At 38.0% G+C, this 20,448-nt stretch overlaps 1 protein-coding gene across 5 annotated transcripts in view; it reads right to left on the reverse strand.

Annotated features, from left to right (window-relative positions):
- Positions 1-20,448, reverse strand: part of PIEZO2 (piezo type mechanosensitive ion channel component 2) — a 524,101-nt gene that overhangs the window by 410,721 nt on the left and 92,932 nt on the right. For all 5 annotated transcript variants that reach the window (XM_037028556.1, XM_037028560.1, XM_037028559.1 and 2 more), the window contains exon 2: positions 19,773-19,868. In XM_037028556.1, coding sequence (XP_036884451.1) covers positions 19,773-19,868 — 96 coding nt within the window. The remainder of the gene's footprint in view (positions 1-19,772; positions 19,869-20,448) is intronic.

Raw genomic sequence — 20,448 nt, forward strand, 5'->3', positions numbered from 1 at the left:
GCCCTGTAACCACCTTTCCTAACTGTTATAACACACGCTTTTCTTCAGGTGAACCAAAGAAAAACCTGCCCCTGCCAAAGCAAGTTGCTTAAGACACGTGCACCATAGAGACAACTTTCCAAAGGACAGACCCTGGGTATCAGCCCCAGCCATTGTCCCTTTCAGTCTCAGGGGGATTTGCAGCCTCCACAGTTCAGTCACACAGGCTTATCATCACACAGGCTCAGGCTTCCTGGCCGAGGACTAACTGTGTGCACTTTAAACACACAGCCCTGCTGACCCTTGTGTGAGCAAGTGTCAGAGAGACAGTGTGGGAAGAGGAAGTTTTGCTGCATTCCAGGACTTGCCGGAAAATGAATAAACACCACCAAGGACAACTGTTTTGTCCAAAGAACAATGATGTCCTGGAGGAAATGCTGCTGATATGGATTTGCAAGGAGAGATTTCTTGAGGGTAGGGGCAGGAATGACCTGTGTGCAACAGATGAGGACCTTCTGAGAGCCTGAGAGGAAGTTATCTGCCAGAAAATCAAGTGCCACTGTCAGCAGGATGGATATGTTTGGTGAGGGATTCACTGAGATGTTGTAATACATCTGTGGGAGGCCAGAAAAGAAATGCCAGAAAAAAAACCCACAGCAGTTTACATACATTGTAAAATGTCAGTAGGTACCTCAAGCTACTAAAATAACTTAGGGACCCCAGCCAACCTTCTGAGTTGAATCAAATTTGTAGTTGAATGAGATATACACAATACTTCTGCTGGCTCTAACACCAAAAACATTTTATTGAAAATTGTTTGGCATGTAAAGAGGGAGTAATTCTAGATACAAATTTAGTCAGCTAACTATAATCTCAGCCTGATCAAATTTCCAATATATGTTTTGTTGTTACCACGTTATATTAGTATAATTGAGCAATTGATAGAGTAGATCAGCATTTTATATTAAATTGAAAATCAGAGTTTAGAAACACTTATCTTATGGAGTCTAAATTGAGTCAAGCAAATAGTGATTTGGAAAAGTAGGAAACATCTCCTCGCTTTACACACATACACACATCATACATAAACAATTATTATTAGGCTTGTCTGATGTTGTAAATAAAAATGAAAGACATCCAGTTAAATTTAAATCTCAAATTAAAAATGAATATTGTAATTTGTATAAATATGTTCCATTAAATTTGCAACAAAATTATACTTAAAATTATTTGCCACTTATCTGAATCTCAAATTTAACTGGCCAAAATGCATTTTATCTAGTAATCATAATTATCACATATACACATATATGTATAGACTATTTATAACTTGTATTTTTTTTTTTTTTGGAAATTTTGTCTCTTTGTAGGAGAGAGAGAGGTTGAGGGACAAAAAAGCAAATACATAAGTTAATAAGAAAAATTCACAAAATTAATGAGAAACAGTATCCATTTTCTCCCTAATCCTATACACTTCCTGAAATAAATGGAAAGCTTACTGATATTTTAAAAATAATGCTATTATAAATAAAAGGGTCTCATCAATATGTTAATACTGATGTTATTCAAGATTCCTGCTAATGTTCCTTTCACACATTTCGTAACTAGAATACATTAGGTTCATAATTAGAATATAAATATTTGGAAGACAATTATATATATACATATAATACGTATGTGTATAAACATCTAGCAAGTTAACCTGAACCTGTTCCCATTTTCCTCATTTTTAAGGTAGGAAAATAATAATACCTATCACTTAAGGTATTAGTGTATTATAAGAAATAATGAATGTGAAAAGTCTTTGTGAAATGCAAAAACAAATATTATTATTATTATTATTGATCTAATGAATAGTTTCAACACTGAATATGTAAAAATACAAGCTTCTTTCATACCTGTCTGTCTTTTACACATTTAACATAGTGAGACCTGGATCTCAAGTTTAAAATTCCAGTCCTTTAAAAGAATAAAAGTTCAGAAGAGATACTGCTAATTGGAAATCAAATACAGAGAACACTTTACCAAAAAGGAATTTGTAACAACTTTAGAGAGGCTTTGCTTTGGTAACACTAATTTCTAAGCTGTCATAACATAACTCACTGTAAAGAAAATTTTAACTACAAAGCTTAAGAAATCACATGATGAAGTCTCACCATTTGCAACAACATGGATGGAAGTAAAGGGTATTATGCTAATGAAATAAGTCAAACAGAGAAATACAAATGTCATATGATTTCATTTATATGTGGAATCTACAAAACAAACCTGTAGATACAGAGAACTAACTGATGGTGGCCAGACATGAGGAGGATGGGGGGCTGGGTGAAAAGTGGAAAGGATTAGGAAGTACAAATTGGCAGTTAAAAAACAGTTATGGGCATGTGAAATACAGACCAGGGAATATAGTAAGAAATATGGTAATAACTATGTATGACACTAGGAGGGTATTCAACTTATTAGGCGATCACTTTGTACATTATATAAATGTATGACCACTATGCTATACACCAAAAAATTGTATTATATTGAATGTAAACTGTAATTGAACTTTCAAACAATATGATGGCTATACTCTCCTCTTTCAAGCTCTGTGTTACGATAAACCTAATGTTCACATTCTAGTGCAGAGTGATGGCAGTTCTTTCTTGTTATTTGAAGTAGTTATGTTCTCTGTGCTGCCGTGAACACTGTTAGAGAATACTGAACCATTGTTCCTAGGGGAAATAGAGGGTTATGTTCCTGGGAACCTCTGGTTACACTATTTTCATCAACTGATCAGCACAGAAGCTTGTTTGATGTGTGTGTCTGTTTCAAGGCACCTTTTCAATATATACTGTTGATTCATTAATATTGAACTCACAGCCAACAACAGCACTAAGACTCCTGCCTGAATAAAGTTTATCTGATAAATATATCATAGGACATATCACAGTTTTTGTGCATTTAGGAACATTAAGACAGTGCTCCAGGACTATGATGGGGGGGTACATTTTAAAGAGCAAAATCACCAATAAAAAATTTGGAAAGTGTAACAATAAATAGATTTCCAAAAGAACACTTGCTGATAGTCTTATTGCTGAAATAAGAAGGCAGAGCATCACCTTGTCCTTCATGAACTGGGAACGTGTAAGATGGACAATTCCTATATTTTGCCACTCTGCCCATGTCTGTGAACAATCATGAATGTGATGCAAGCATTATTTGGGGGATAAAAATAAATTTTAGCAGGTGGGAATAATACAGACTGGGAATAAAAGAGGATCAATTTTATGTAGACTTGACTTTAGAATGTATTCTAAAAAGCTAAAGTTATACTTTAGTATCACCAACTAACTAGTAAATTTCTGGATTATAGGGCTGTGTTTATTTTTGATTGCTGCTGCAGTAACGATTCTTAACATATTGTTTACAAAGAGTAAATGATTCATAAGAGCTGTCACATGAATGAATGAATGAATCAATCAATCAATACTTCATGAAGTCCCACCACTCCACATAGTTCTGATAGGTTGTCCCCTGAATATGTGTAGGGGACTTATTCTTTCAGATTCCTTTAGGGTATTACATAAAAGTCAAAAAATCAGGAAAACTATGGAGCACAAATATTTTTAAATTTTCCATGTAACCATTCCCTAACCCTCTTCCTTCTTTCAACTAGCTGCTGCTCCAGAAGGTCAAGCCTAGCACAGCTTTCATGAACCAGGCCTCCTTATCCTCTGCTGCCTTTGTAAAAGCTCTAGTAGCTGAATATTTGATGAGCAACATATGGTTGAATGGTGATACCAGCTATTGCTAGTCAAAGACAAATGCAGCCCAGTCAGCACCTTGTCACAGTCTGCAGCTCACTCAGATGGACAAGTATTTGCTAAACACTTATTTTTGTTTTTAAAAAAAGTAGCTGAAATAGCCAGTATTCATGATCATGCCTTTTTAATATCATGACTGTTGAATGAGCCTGGCAGTAAATAGGTAATTAATCCCCACCTCTTGCGCAGTCCCTTTGGAAGTAATTGTTGAACAAAGAAAAAGCAAAGGGTAGTAATGTATCACGTGCCTGGGAAGCCGCTGGTTCTGCAGTTTTATTGCCCATTATTCAACTCGTCAAGGACCTGGCCTTACCATTAGCTGCTTCCTCTGCTTGCTCTGTCTCCTGTTCTCTTAACAACCTGACTGCTTTCTAACTTTCAATATGTGATGAGGCAGTGATGGGTGATTTCAACCATTTAGCTCTGCTTGACAAGGCTGCTCCCAGGATGGGGAGGTAGGAATCTTACAGACTGACAACTGCATAGCATTCTGTGGTCTAATGGTTTTTCTCAGGAACGGTGAGGAAGTTGGGAGGAGGTATTTTCAGGATCATTTTGAATAAGATAGGGCTCATCTTCAGGAAAATTGTGTATTGCTCCAAAATGTGTCCTGGGTGTGCTCTCTCTCTCTCTCTCTCTCTCTCTCTCTTTTTCGTAGGACCATTGCTCGCCCACCCAGGGGACTCCTTCCACTAGAAGCATGCAATACTGTACTGGAGTGTTAACATTTTGGTCAGCAAAACTGGGGCCAGAATTCTGTCTTCACATGCCCTTTTGGCCAAGGACCCATGCAGAATACAGCCTGTAGGGGGACTCTGAACTGCCGCATTTCCCAGCATGTGTCCCTGCACCAACCCTATTCAGGGGTCCCACCCTACTCTGTGGTGTCCCTCATGATTGCCATCCTTGCTCTCAGAGGGTGGACATAAATGTGTCAGAGGCTATTAGATGACCTGCTATCCATGGACACCGACCCCAAGAGGAGGCATTATGGAGTGCATTCAGGAACAGTGATGGGTGCAAGTGAGGGCAGCAGGCCTGGATTGAGGGAGAAGTCCAGGTCCAATGCAGTTACAGCAGGGACTCCAAACCACCCCACAGGAAGCTTCACAGCTGAGACAGCATAGCAGAGTTGTCCATGAATAAATCAAGGGGGAAAGACTTTTTACACTCCACCCCCTAGTGATCTCTCATCAAAGAGATCACAAAGGGACCACACCCACCACTAGGAGGGGGTGAACCTTGCATCATACCTTTTTAGCTTAGGACAGCTCTCAGAGATAGATAGTTATTGCTGTGAGCCCTCAGTCATTAAAATGCCAGGCAGCAGGGAAAATCAATGCCTAACACCTCAAGAGGTATGTTTTCAGGTTGGGGGTGACCTGGGCAGAGCTCTACGAATTCACTACCAGGGAAGTTAAAACACTCCCACTGACAACTACAGTAATGCTTTGTCAGGTGTTCTTGCATTTTAAAAGAACACGTTTCATTTTGCAGATGCCATTAAATCTAAGGATATGATACAATGGTAGAGAGGTTGATATTTGAGGGTCACATTTCTTTGCACTCAATTGCAAAGGAATCCTGTATCACTGGCCATGACTAGCCAATTAACAGGGAAACAAGAAGAAAAGGCTATCTTGATGACTTGACACCACTCCAGAACACGCACAAGCAATCCTCAACACACACATGCCTACAGACTCCAGGTCTTCCTCTTGCCAGGTCTGGGGCTCTGGACAGGGACTCTAGACCAGCTCATCCTGTGCCAGCTGCAGAGGCCAGACCACAACACCATGTGCTACTGCACACAGCTTGATAACTCTGGTTCCAAGATGCCTGAAAAGGCTGTTGGTGGCTTTCCCCAAATATTCCTCAAAAGTACATGGAACTGGCAAATTGAAATGCAGATAATACATTTATGCAAAATTAATTTTTAATGGAGAGAGTAAGTATAACAAGGAGGAAGGAAAGGAGAGAGGGTTAAATGGTGAACTATAAGTTTAAAAGGACCATTTTTGCCATTTTTGTGGCTTTAGTGCCCACTTCAGATACTCAATAATACTTATTCTGTGAACATGAGAAAATGAAAGGCATATTTTGTATCAATATCCTCAGTGTACTCATTCCTACTTAATGTTGCAAAAATACACTAAAAAGTAGTTTAAAGAACAATAATTGCCCTCTTATGCTGCAATAAGTCAACTGAAGAACATGCATAATCTCTATACTTACTTTCACTATATAACAATTTTGTAATGGTCTTGGCTGGTGTGACACAGTGGGTTGAGTGCTGGCCTGTGAACCAAAGGGTCACCGGTTTGATTACCAGTCAGGGCACATGGCTGGATTGCAGGCCAAGTCCCCAGGAGGGGGCATGTGAGAGGCACTGATGTTTCTCCCTCTCTTTCTTCCTCCTTTTCTCTAAAAATAAATAAATGAAATCTTTAAAAATTAATTTTGTAATAAAATGCAGCTAAATGAGAGATAATTCAGGTAACTGAATTATTTATATTAGAACTTTTCACTAATTTAATCTATTGTGAAAAGTGTGAGTTTCAAGAATTATTCATCAATCTCTCTGTGTTTCTCAGTTTCCTATGTGTAAAATATGAACACTAGTACCTGTCTCATAGGGGTGATGCTGCCTGGCATAGAGCAAGCACTGTGTTTGTTACTTACTTATTTATTCTTCTTAAACTCAATAATTAGGAGTTTGAAAGTTAAATTAAGTTTTCATCTCAAAAGGTTATGTGTATGAATCTGCAAATGTACCTGAGTCTATTTCAGATAAACAGTTACCCATGAAATAAGGCCCAGACTATAACAAATGAATTAATTAAAAACTGGGTTTGTCAAGCCTCTGAAGGAGCCAATTTTAACATTAAAATAAACTAACTCAAAATGCACACATAATTAAACCAAGTAAGTTGAACATTTTCAAAGGGAAACGAATTTAGAAAGTCAGACAGGAACTATGCTTTCCTCCTCTAGAGTTCTTTATCTACCTGTTCAGCACATATCACACAAGTAGGTGCGTGTGAATGTGACCCACAGAGGCAGATTTCTTAATGTTCTGTCCAGGACCAATGCCAAGAGCTCAACATATGAGGAAAAGATTCAGATAATGTAAAGAATTTGCCTCAGACAGTGCTGTTAATAAATGGCAGAGAGGACAAGAGAGCCTGTCCTATTTATCTTTGTCTGTCCAATGGCCTAGTGCAAGGCCTAACAGTGTGGATACCAGTAAGTGTTTGTAATTGCATAAACAAAACAATAGTAATTTGAAGAGTGAATCAACAAACGGATATTAATTCAAGTGAAGTACCTCACTGTAATGACAAAGTGGCTTTTAAATCACAGGTAAGGTCATAATGTATATTTGGTTTATCATTTTGGTTTATCTCCAAACAAAACAAAAAGTTTGGAACTTCTAAAGTCTTTCTCTCAGTCATGTAATAATAAGACCCAGTGTTTCCTGAGCAGAGAATTATATGTATTGTCTGAAACTTCTTCTGACTGGATATTTTTTTGCCAAATTTGAAATAATAGTGGGACATGATATCTGTACTATCCCCCCAAAAGACAGATAAAATAATCTAAAAGAACTATGATAAATCAATTTATTCAAAATTTTAAGGAATAAGCATTTGCCCTGGCCAGGTAACTCAGTTGGTTAGAGTGTCATCCTGATATGCCAAGGTTGCAGGTTCAATCCCTGGTCAGGGCATGTACCAGTGAACCAAGAATCAACCACTGAATGCATAAGTAAGTGGAACAACAAATGGATGTTTCTATCTCTCTCATTCTCCCTTCCTTGTTCTCTCTAAAATCAATAAATTATAAAAAAAAATAAGCATCTAATTATTCTTGTTAGCACTCCTTTTGGTGGGGAACTGATGTTAATAAAACACTTAACAATTTACTCAGATATTTTCCTGCTTGTTTTGCTTTATTATGACATAATAAAACATAGTAATAGAAAGGCTAATAATGGTATAAAGACTAACAGTGTTTTTAACAAAAAAAAACAGAGGCAAGCAGTTTTAAATATCTGCTACTGTTTCCTCTCTGATATCTAAACATGTCTCTATAAGTTACAGACCTCTTTTCCTCTTCATGAAGGCAAACTGAACATCATTTTTCCTTTCCCAGCGTGTTTTTGGTATATCTTAGGTCAGAACCTCAGGATGTCTTTAGCAGTGATTATTTGCAACACAAAACACACACATAAACACACACAGGATTATTTATAGTTAGTACAACGTCCTCTTAAACAAAAACCACTCTTCAGAGTTGAAGGGAGTAGAATATCTTTTCTCTATCATCTTAAAATAACTTTGCCAATAGTTTACAAAAGTTAATTTAGCCTGCCCAAAATATCACTTGCTGACAATTGTCACCTAAGCATAATCAGGTTGTTCCTTTACTACCCTTTTTTAATTCTATCCCTCCTCCCAACTGTTGAAAGAAATCCCAATAACCAGGAAAAAAAATTTAATCACTTTTGAGTGTAAATGCAAGCAAGTAGGTCAGGGGAATTGCTACTTTGCTCAAAATAACAATGCAAAGTTTTTCAGGGAAAATGAAAACACAAACGTAATTCAGAGACCACTCCTTTCATAACAGGGAGGAAAAAATCTCCACAAAACCCTATATTGAAAAATATTCTGAGGGCAGAGCCTGAAAGTGTTGGCAGTGTGCAGTTCCGTTGTTATTCCTTTGGCAGTTGACTGCCCTCAGCAAAGAACTGGGTCCACCATTACTGAGGCACCTACTCCAAGAGGAGCTGGCCAGTGTAACTGAACAGAGAAGACAGGAAAGGTCTGCAAAGGCACTGTGAGTCCTTCCCATTCTTCCACCTCTCAGAGCTTGGTTCTCATCTATCCCAGTGTTGTCCAGTCTTAGAAAACATTTGGAATGAAGTCTCTCAGAATGAGTATGAGTCCTCAGGCAAGAAGACAACTTTGTCCTTAGAAATAATTATATACCTTAGACAACAATCTTCTCTATCCCTTAGCATATGTGTGTGTGCATGTGTACATCATAAACACTTCACAGGTGAACTAATTAGATGATGATGCTTCTAGCATATTCTTGCTGGAAAGTTTATGAGGAATGTTGTCCGGGAAGTGTTGTAATTCGGAGAATTCCTTTTCAACTAGCCCTCAATAAGTAGACAATCTCTCCCCACCAAGAAAGAGCCTATAAAGAGAACACACTAACAAAAAGTTGCTGGCAAGACCGAGAAAGCAGGCAGAAGCAATTTCCAGAGAACAGGAAACTTCACATTGCATAGCAGCTTTATGGGAAAGGAGCTCCTTGGACACATAGAATGACACCAGGAAAATAGGAATCTAAACTGGCCAAAATGTTACTAAGTCTCATTATCATAGATTTCTCACTAATTCATTAATAGGAGGAGAGAGCTTTGATATTAGTACTCTCACTATGTAGTATTCCTACTTTGGTAAGTAGATTTATAACCTAGGTAATTTCACAATACATGTTAATTTTTTTCATTCCAGAAAGGAGATTCCCTTTTAATAAATAATTTTTCATCTTCTAATTAAATGGCTTAGTATGGTGAGTGCTTACAGTAATGCCTGGCACATAGGAACTGTGCCATAAAAGTTAGCTACTTTTAATACTACTGAAATCCTCAATTTAAGTACCTCTCCAGATACTTAAGATTCTGGTCTACATTAATTAGGCACTGCTTAGCTATTATAGTCAACATTGCAGAGTAAATCTACTTAATCAATACTTTCTTCAGGATGCTACCTTATCATCCCAGTCTCTCATTTCATGACAACATCATGAATTAAGTATATCATATATACATCATGGAAAGATGTTCCACATGTATTTGTTATATCATATGTATCAACCATGGTATTCTCATACAAGTAAACTTTAAAATTTCTAATTTTTAAAATTGACCTCTAGATACTTTTTTTTATACTAAATACTTTGGGTTTTGTCCTTTTTTGTATAAAATTGATAGTATTTATTTCACCACCAGTTCTTTTTCCCCATCAAACTCGACTCCAAATTTTGTACAAGTCAGACCCACTTTTAAGGACAACGGCTTGCTATGATTGTGTCTATTCAATGCAAATTCTTAAGCAAATGCAAAGTAACTTGAGCATAGAAATGACAGGACTGCTAAAATACATATATGGCTTCTCAAGATAACTTCTTTGAAAGAGCTAACATTTAATGAGATACAACATATTTGGGCGGCTACTCCAGGGAAGAACCATGTTTTTGCCTTCTTTTTTATGCTTCATCAATCCAAACATTGTGTTTCCTGAAAAGTAGTCTTTCAATTACTATTTGTTGAAAGCAATAACCACTTTTAATATGATTTATCTTCTATGAAAATTACATGTATGTCATCAATCTGCATCAATGTATTTTTTAAAATATCTCCTCTAAAAATACTAATATTATCTCTCTAGAATGTGTGCCCAGACCCTGGTAATTTATCAGCCAACAAGTATTTATTTAGTGACTAGGTTTGCCTCTCTTCTTGTAAATCTCCAGAGGACTATTCTGTCCAGGGCATGAGTCTGAATGACACCATGACTCAGAGCATGACCACCCACATAGCACTTGTGGGGACTAGGGCTTGTTCTCAACACACCTGGAACCCAATCTTCATCTTTAATATGAGGATTTTTATAGTAGTTTTTAATAATGGTAGTAGCTTCCTCAAAATGTTGTTTTGAGAATTAAAATTGATGCATGTAAATAACTGATGAAAAGTTTGTATTTTGTAAGCAGTGCTATTTGCTCTCTGTGAATGGGTTACTTAACCTAAATATTACCTAACAAGGGACTTTGAAAAATCTCATAATTCATAGCTGATATTTATAGACCACCAGAACAAATCCTGACTCTCTATGGTCATACACATGAGACTGAGATTTCTAAACCTGGTTTATCCCAATGTTCAAAGTAATTATGTTGTACTTTAAAATAATAATATTATTATGATTAGCCAAAATATATTGAGCACTTACTGTTGCTTACTTCCATATCTTATGTTTTATTACTTACATTCCTTTCTATCCAAACAAAATGCAAACTCTTATCATATTGGTCAATGTACTGTACTCAACATAACAGGTATAAGGAATCTATTATGTGTACAGTTGAAGAATTTAATGCCTCATCAATTTGGAATATTTTGGCCACTTGAAGTTAATTACAGATTAGTTAGTAAATTTAATGGAGTGTATTCTCAGTTGAATGTACTCTGCTAAGTGAAAAGCAAAAGATGCTCTTTCTCCAGCATTACACGTATCCCCCACTTTCAAACTTTTGCTTTACACCACTTCATTTTTACAAAGTTCTACATTAATACCCGATTTTGCTAATTGAAAGAAATCTATGGATTGGAAGAATTAACATCATCAAAATGTCCACACTACCCAAAGCAATTTATACATTCAACACAATACCTCTTAGAGTAGCAATGGCATGTTTCACAGTTATAGAACAAATATTTCAAAAATTTATATGCAACCATAAATTACCCTGAATAGCTGCAGCAATTTTGACAAAGAATATCAAAGTAGGAGTGATCACGATACCTGATACCAAAGTGTGCTACAAGGCTACTGTAAAGAAAGCAGCATAAAAACAGACACATGGGCCAAGGGAACAGAATAAATAGAGAGCCCAGAAATAAACCCAAGTCTCTATGGTCAATTAATATTTGACAAAGGAGGCAGCAACATAAAATGGAGCAAAAATAACCTCTTCAACAAATGGTGTTGGGAAAGTTGGACAGCTATGTGCAAAAAAACCCCATGAAACTTGATTCCCAACTTACACCATTCACAAAAATAAATTCAAAGTGAATAAAAGTTTTAATATAAGTCATGACACCACTAAAGTCCTAGAGGAGAACATAGGCAGGAAAATGTCAGATGTTCCACACAGCAATATTTTCACTGATATGTCCCCTACAGCAAAGGACATAAAGGAAAGAATAAATGGGATCTCATCAAAATAAAAAGCTTCTGCATGGCTGAAGAAAACAGCAGTAAAATAAGAAGAGAATCAACAGTATAGAAAAATATATTTGCCAATGACACCTAAGATAAGGGTTTGATCTCCAGAATATATAAAGAACTCACATTATTCCACTCTAAGGAGACAAGCAACCCAATTAAAAAAATGGGTAAAGATTTGAACAGACATTTCTCCAAGGAGGACATACAGATGGTCCAGAGACATATGAAAATATGCTCAATATTGCGAGTTGTCAGAGAGATAGAAATTAAAATCACAATGAGATACCACTTTACACCAGTCAGAATGGCTATCATAAACAAAGCAACAAACAACAAGTGTTGGAGAGGTTGTGGAGAAAAGGGGACCCTAATCCATTGTTGGTGGGATTGCAGACTGGTACAACCACTATGGAAAACAGTATGGAATTTTCTAAGAAAACTAAAAATAAACATGCCTTTTGACCCAGCAATTCCACTGCTACGATTATATCCTAAGAACTCTGAAACACCAATCCAAAAGAACCTATGCACCCCAATGTATATAGCAGCACAATTTACAATAGCCAAGTGCTGGAAGCAACCTGGGTGCCCATCAGTAAATGAATGGCTCAAAAAACTATGGTACATTTACACAATGGAATTCTATGCAGCAGAGAGAAAAAAAGGAGCTCCTACCCTTTGCAACAGCATGGATGGAACTGGAGAGTATTATGCTAAGTGAAATAAGCCAGGCAATGAAAGACAAATACCATATGATCTCATGTTTAACAGGAACCTAATCAACAAAATGAACAAGGAAGGAAAATATAACAAAAGACACTGAAATTGAGAATAGGCTGACAGTGAACAGAGGGAAGAGGGGAGAAGATTATAGAGAAAAAGGGTGAAGGGTTTGCAGAAACAATTATAAAGGACACATGGACAATAACAAGGTGGGTAGAAACAGGGGAAGCAGGTGGGAGGGCTGGGATGGTGAGGAGGGGTGGGGCGGGAAGGCAGAAAACTGTACTTGAATAACAATAAAAAAATGTTAAAAAAAAGAAATCCAAAGAGGATTTTGCTTTTACAAAAAAAGGTGAAAAGCAAAAATAGCTTTCTGTGTTGGTTTGCAGAGTATACCCTGAGCAAGGAAAGTGGCCCCACGAAGCTCCTTCCCCAGGAACCACACTTGGCATCTCAGCATCAAGCTGTCAGCTGTGAACTGTGTATGAGCTTCTGTGCTTTATCTTTATTTATTTTGTGCATCTATTAATAAGATGTGTCCTAAGGCAATTGCTTCTTTGCTTTACATTGTTTCAGCTTACAAAAGGTTTTATGGCAATGCAGGGGAACCTGTATGTTCTTAAATAAGATGCTTACCATTGTACATAAACACACAAAACATTACATTTATTCAATTACTTGTTATCCTTTGATCTCTATCAAATTGAAAATACCAAAATCCAATGGTTTATCATACCCTAAGTTTCCGTCTCCAGAATATGGGTATATGGAAGATACTGTTCTGTGATGTTTGCTATTATAGAGGTTGAGGTAAGCACTGGATTATAGCTGTGTTGATAAATGCTTTTACAACACTTGATTCTGGAAATAAATCCTTTCCATAAATATTTAGCAAATGCCTTCAATACACAGGCACTCTTCTGTGTCCTGGAAATATTTCAGTAAACAAAACAGCAAAATCTTGCCATTTTGAAGTTTACACAGTAAAAAAAAAGATACAGGACATAAGTGTACTGACAGGATACAATGGCTAAGTTTCAAGTGCAGGCCCACAGTGGGACCACACTTTAGTGGCAAACTCTCCCACATTCTCCAGTGAATACTATGACAAAGACATTTGCTTTCAACCCATGGAAGATATGAAAGAGAGTACTGGAGAAGACGAAAGAGTTGGATATTGTAGAGAGACTTACAAGCCTAGTGAGAAAGGTTTAAAAGAGATCACTCTGTGAGCTCAGGATACTTACTACACTGAAACATGACTCTGGCTTGAGAAATCTAAAGGTGAAATTCTTTTTTTTCCAATTTTTTTATTTAATTATTTTCAAGTACTTTTTATTTAATTATTTTTCAAGTACTGTACTTTCAAGTACAGTTTTCTGTCTATTACTCCCATCCCATCCCACCCCCCATCCTCCCCCCTCCCTCCCATTTCCACCCTTCTCAGTTGTTGTCCATGTATCCTTTATATATGTTCCTCTAAATCCCTCCTCTATTTCCCCTGAAATTCCCTCCCCTCTCCCCTCTGGTCACTGTCAGCCTGTTCTCTACTTCAGTGTCTTTGGTTATATTTTGCTTGCTTGTTTGTTTTGTTGTTTAGCTTCCTGTTAAAGGTGAGATCATATGGTATTTGTCCTTCAACACCTGGCTTATTTCACTCAGCATAATGCTTTCCAGTTCCATCCATGATGTTGCAAAAGGTAGGAGCTCCTTCTTTCTTTCTGCAGCATAAAATTCCATTGTGTATATGTGCCATAGTTTTTTATCCATTCATTTACTGATGGGCTAAAGGTGAAATTCTTGCTAAGGAAAATAATTTCACACTAACTCATGGCAGGTTAAAGGTGCCTGTTGCCCATGTCATGAGTATATGTGCTCGTGTGTGTGTGTGTGTGTGTGTCAAAGAAAGGGGGAGAAAGACAGACATGGAGAAAAGAGAGAGAATAATTTTCCAAGAGCAAGTTAAAGTCACTTTGCCCAAGAAAAACAGTGGGAAAGGTAAAGGTGGTAAGCCTTTACCAATTGTACCAAGAAAATTGAAGGGTGTCATAACCAGTGGGTGGAGAGTGCTCCACCTGCCCGGGACCTATGGTAGGTATACATCTATCAAGATTCAGCCCTGCCGATGGCAGGAGGAGGGAAGGCAGGGAGGGGCAGAGTCACATAGAGCATTCCAGAAAGGACCCCCAGGGCCCTCACTCCCTTTCCAGGCAGTTGCCACACACTGGCAGAGGGGAGAAGCTTTAGTGTTAAATAATGTTCTATAGTTTTAAGTTTTACAGTGGTGTGGGTATACTGTCTGATGTGATAATCATCTTGGACTGACTAAGGCACTAAAGTGACCTTAAGACACTTTGTTATGTAAGAGCTGAGGAGTTCTATGGACTGCTTAGAATTTTGCCCATAAGTTGGAAAGGATCTGTCACACAAAGGAGGTATGCAGGGACAATCATGAGGAGAATTTGGATAGCTGTGAGCCTGAGGTCCCCCAAGTCCAGCTTTTGCTATGGATTGATTACACAAATAATTTCAGGTAGGTACAAATCCTGAAAAAACAAAACTGGCTCATAGTATAAAAAATAAGGTGGGAATCAGGATAAGAGCTTTAGTTAGGGAGGTTGCCTCTGAGGAGGTGACACTTGAGAGAAATCTGAATTCAGAGGAGAGGCCATCCATTTGAAATCTGGGAAAAGCCTTCAATATGCAGGGGACTACAAAGGTATGCTCATGCCAGTTCAAAAGGATGTCATTTCTACAGCTAATAATAAGTACTGTGTAATAATTTTACATTTTGTTTAAAATTCATATCTGCTCCTGTGATCCCACAAAGTCTAGTAACCCTGGGGAATTTGGGTCCCCCATCTGTAGAGGAAGAGACCTTGATAAAAAGAAGTGACATTTGGGTAAGGTAGTTTCAGGTGAGGACACACAGGACTCACAGCACGCTGGCCTTGGTTGCAGTCCTTGGCAGGGTTTCATACCCTTGCACAGGCATGTTGAGGCTCTTTCTGGATCACTGTTTCACCCCCCATGCTCCACTCCCTTGCCCTCTTAGTCTTTGCCTTCCATCAATATTTGTTCCCCAATCTGACCAGATGTCTGAGACAGTGGTTTTGTCTGTAAGGACCAGTCTAGGTCTGGTTTATTGAAACAGAATCTAAAACAGAGACACAAACAGAAACAGAAACTGAGGTGGGTTCAGGTGGATTCACGCAGCAGATGGTTTATTGGGCAGTGCTCTTGGCCATAACACCTTTCACAGTATGAAAGCAGTAGGACTCCATGAAGGGAGAAATTAAACTGTGATGCTCTCACAATGGGGACCCTAGTTGATGGGGTGCTCTGGAGCTAGCATATCCCTTTGGAGTTTCCAGACTAGAGGTCTTTGCATTCATGTTGAATAGTCATTGGTATAGCCTTCCTCCTGTGTGTGTGCACTTGTGAGCTTCCTTTAGCTACCACCAGTTCTTAGGGAGGGATTCTGCTGTGAGCAATCATAGACCGCTGGGAATGGTGCCTCAGTTTGAAAGGGAATTCTGAATTTATAACTCAGCACCCACTAAACAGAGCATTTTAGAAGAAATTCTCATAGAGGGAAGAACCTCCAGACAAAATCTGTCTGAATGGAACAGTTGAAATATCACACCTTCGAGTAACTAGAAATATTTTGTCCCATGAAGACTATCATCACCTCAGCTACCCACCTTCCGACATTTGAAAGCGATGAGCAGTTTATTGACAATTAACATGGAACTAACTGTCTCATTTGGTTTACATAACTAATAGCTGACTACCTGTCAATGCCTGTCTACAAACATCTATTTCCCAACTTTCTCCTGTGATTCTAGCAACTAATGGATGGCCCTTGTTTTTCAGTTCTGCTCATACTGCCTCCTGTTCCTCCTCAACCTTCTTATTTTGCTAGCTAAGTCACTTCAACATTCTTTTTTACTTCTTGGCTCTTTCTTAACTTCTAGTGATTAATTTCCTCTACTACATTTTCTCCTTTTAAAATATCTAGAATGGTTCCTGATTTCAGGTTAGACCCTGATTGATACCATCCTACTGAGATAATTACACATTTGAAGATCTGAAACAAAAAAATGAGAATTTTAAAATCCTAGATTAATGAAAGACAAAATCATTTAGTTAAATCCCCCTTTGATTAATCCCTTCATGTTATTATAAAGCAATTTTCTAGAATCTGTCAACTTGTTGTAGCTTGGGGCTGGAAACAATGGCTTAGATTTCCCAAGGAGATGGATTTCAGGTCTAATCAAGAAAGAGCTGTGTAAGACTTCCCATATAGACAAGCTGCTCCATCCATCAATGGTATCTAAGAAGAGACTACATAGCCAGCCATCCTGGACATTGTAGAAGGGATTCCACCTCTGGTTGCTGGAATATGCTTAATAATTCCTGAAAGCTTCTCCAACTCTCAACTTCAGCAATTCAGATGATACTCACAAGTAAGTTAAATATATTGAACCCCCAAGCAATTGTCCTTACTCAAATCCTTTTTTAAACTTGATAACATTTTAATATACAACTAACTGCTCCTGATCTTCCTCTATCTCCCACACAGTCATTTCTAGCCATACAGCAAATCTGTGTCTAATCCCAGGTATGGGGAAAACCTCAATCATACTCATGTGATCTGTGTCTTCCTAACACCCCTGAGATCACAGAAAGTGGACATCCCTATCCAAAACAACCACAGGGGAGAAAATGGGTTTTCACACTTAGGGCACCTCAAGAACTATCCCAAAGATACACCTTCTCAGTGCTGACACTGACTTTTTCCACTATTGGGCCCCTCTGTGGATATACTTCAGGAAAAATAACCACACAGGAAAAAAAATGCCCACAGATCAAATTGAGGGCAGAGGGTCAGGGAGTAACTTTCATATATGTGCACCACACATTCATTTAGAAGGAGTCTGCATGAGTGCATTATCCTGTGGACACCCACAGAGGCCTGAGCAGCTTGGGGGACAATTTAAATTTGTTTGCCATTTTAAGGCAGAGCCTGTATATGAGCAGGCGGTGAAAAGGTTATTATTAGTTCTTTCAGTTTGCTGATGTGCTTTCTTATGAATTCATGAGAAATGTGCGTGAACACGAATTGAAAAGTCTTAGTGTGTTTGAGCCAGCTTCTCTCTGAGAAGCCACGCTGCAGTCACTCTTCCAGATCTGTCATTGTGTGCATCTGCTCCACATAGGCTGTAATGATGGTCTCGACCACACACTGCCAGAAATGCCCAATGTGAGGTATTTCAAAACACAGGCTTAGAAACACCTAGCTTGTGCTTTCTACATGTTCAGAAAAGAATAGGTGGGACAGCCTTTCCTAGAGTCAGCCTGCATTTCTGTAAACAAATAAATGAAACTATGTTGAATGTTAGTCCCACTTCTTGGCATTAAAATGTAAGAAAAAGGAAAATGATTACAGCACTACTTCCAGATAGTAACTGAAAAGATGCCTGGGTTTCTTTTTCAAGCCCAGTTCTTGCTTCCTCTCCTGTTAGGAGCAGCACCAGCAGACATTTGTGTACTTACTATGTTTTGCTTCTGCACAGACCTCATAACAGTTTGTTAATTCAGGAAAATTCTTTATACAGAGAGGATTTGCTTTTCTACACATGATTTTACATTGAACTACAAGTTCCATGGTCAGTTCCTGATGGACTTGGGCATAAAGGATGGGACCACTGTCATGCACTTCTGACATATCCCACTCCCACAGAGACTGAGGCAACCTGTCCAAGGGCAGGGATGGTTATCTAGGAAGAAGGCAAAGCAGGCACTGTCACGTAACAATAAAGGGGGAAATATCAGTTATCTTATTCCAGATAAAATAATAAAGGACACCTTGATATAAAAGCAACAGATAATTTATTTGAACATACACAGATACTGGTTTTAAAATCACTTTCTTCTGAATGTGTCTGAAACCTTCTTTCTTTGAAATATGAGTTCCAAGTCACAAATTAGGAGCTGGCTGTATGTTTAATACTAGTTCTGAGGTCAGAAGCTATTCTGTTTAAATGTCTCTGTTTATATTGAACTCTAGGAAAGAAGCTAAGGTGAGTGGGGGGTCACATAAACAATGTATTTTGGGGCTTGAATGGGGATTTGTATAAACTCACATTTCTCTAACCCTCTTTAACCTATGTATTAAGGATTTAAGAAGAGCTAGTGACTTAGAAGAGCTATTGTTTAGATTTTTCTTGAGGCAGAAAAATCAGCATAGCATCCTCAGTCATAACTATTAAGATGAATGATCATAAAATGCACTGTAATAGTAAAGGGAAGGAATGGAAAAGATACAGTCATTATTTGCTGCTCTGGACATTCAAGTCCTTGCTTCTGTTCCTGAGAAGGCATCACTATGAACTGGAAGCCTATATCAATGGCCTTTCCCCACCATACCATAGGTTAGGCCAAACAGCTTCCTTTTTCTCTCGTGTAAACATACAGACATCACACTCACCTAAGACATTTGGCATAGCCCTTATTTCTTATCACAGCATTGTTTAGAAAAACAGGCTACTCTTATTGTGGTTTAATTCTAATACTTATGGAGGAACTTCAAATATATAAGTTTACAAACCAGAACATGCTTCCTAATCAAGCTTAAGGAGATATGGTCAACTTCAGGTTCTTATAGAACAATGAGAAAGGGATATAAAGCTTTGGAGTAATATGCTTGAGAAATTATCCCTCAGACTCAAATAACTTACTCACAGTACTTGATGAGAGGCATATGTAAGAGATCCCAATTGATGTATGAACAAGTCAAGACTAAGACCCAGCTTCCTACCCAGTTCTGCTAGGTAGCTTAAAAATGTAAGACTTCCCTTTTTCTACTTGCCAGCACATTGTCCCCAGCAATCTACCATACAGATCATGTACCAATCTTGTCATGTCACCTGCCTTATTTCATTGAAAATACTTTGAGTTTGTCTTAACTAGCCAAAACATTCCAGATGTGTTGCAATCTTACTAATCTAGAGATAATATGGAACTTGCGTGGGATATTAGCTATGTAAATGACATTTATCACCAGCATGTTCCACACTACTTTGCTTGATGCAGCTGTTCACATATTTGACACCCAGTCCCCACTGGGCCAGCTTGCTGCACAGACAGCCTCTAACCCATCAGATAAAGACAAACCCAGAGAACTCAGAAAATGCATTCAGACTGGCACAGAATGGTAACTGTCTCTTACCTTGCATTGTTGCTCTTGTTGGCTCTGAAAACAGAGGGATGAGTAAGAGGTAGATGAGGTAGACGAAGGAGAGTCCATTGTACCGGAATGCACAAGCTATGGGTGAGAAGACCAAAAAGAGGAAAAAATACATTAATTAGGTAGGCTAACAAGATACACACAACTATGTGGTGATACCATCAAGTGTCACTGGATCACACTAAGTAGATATGTCAATGAGGAAGTGAAAATTGAACATTTATTTTGTGTTCATTACTACGTTGAGGGTGGTGAAAAATGGAGAATTGAAATGCATGGTCTCTGCTCTTAAAATCTAACCAAGATGGAACCACCAATATATCTGAATGAAGGCAGGTCATAAATAAGTCATAAATTAAGTGGGAAAAATTAAAATTGTTACAGAAATATAGAGGGAAATGAGATTAATGAGGGGTTAAATTATCAAGTAAGATTGGCAATGGAAGAGATGTCACTGAAGATGATAAAAAGAGAAGAATATTTATTGGTAAGTAAATAAGATGGTATTGAGGAGAGAAGATGGCAGCTAAGTAGGTAGAAGCTGAGTCCACTTGCTCTTGCCCCCAACTTGGATACGTGACTGATCTTCTGAAAAATACACTGATCATTCAACAGAATCTTAGCTGATACAAAGTTTGGAAGCCAAGGAATACAAAAG

This window comes from Sturnira hondurensis, unplaced genomic scaffold, assembly GCF_014824575.4.
Source record: "Sturnira hondurensis isolate 20B ecotype Veracruz unplaced genomic scaffold, ASM1482457v3 Scaffold0020038, whole genome shotgun sequence".
In the NCBI taxonomy this organism is placed as follows: Eukaryota; Metazoa; Chordata; class Mammalia; order Chiroptera; family Phyllostomidae; genus Sturnira; species Sturnira hondurensis.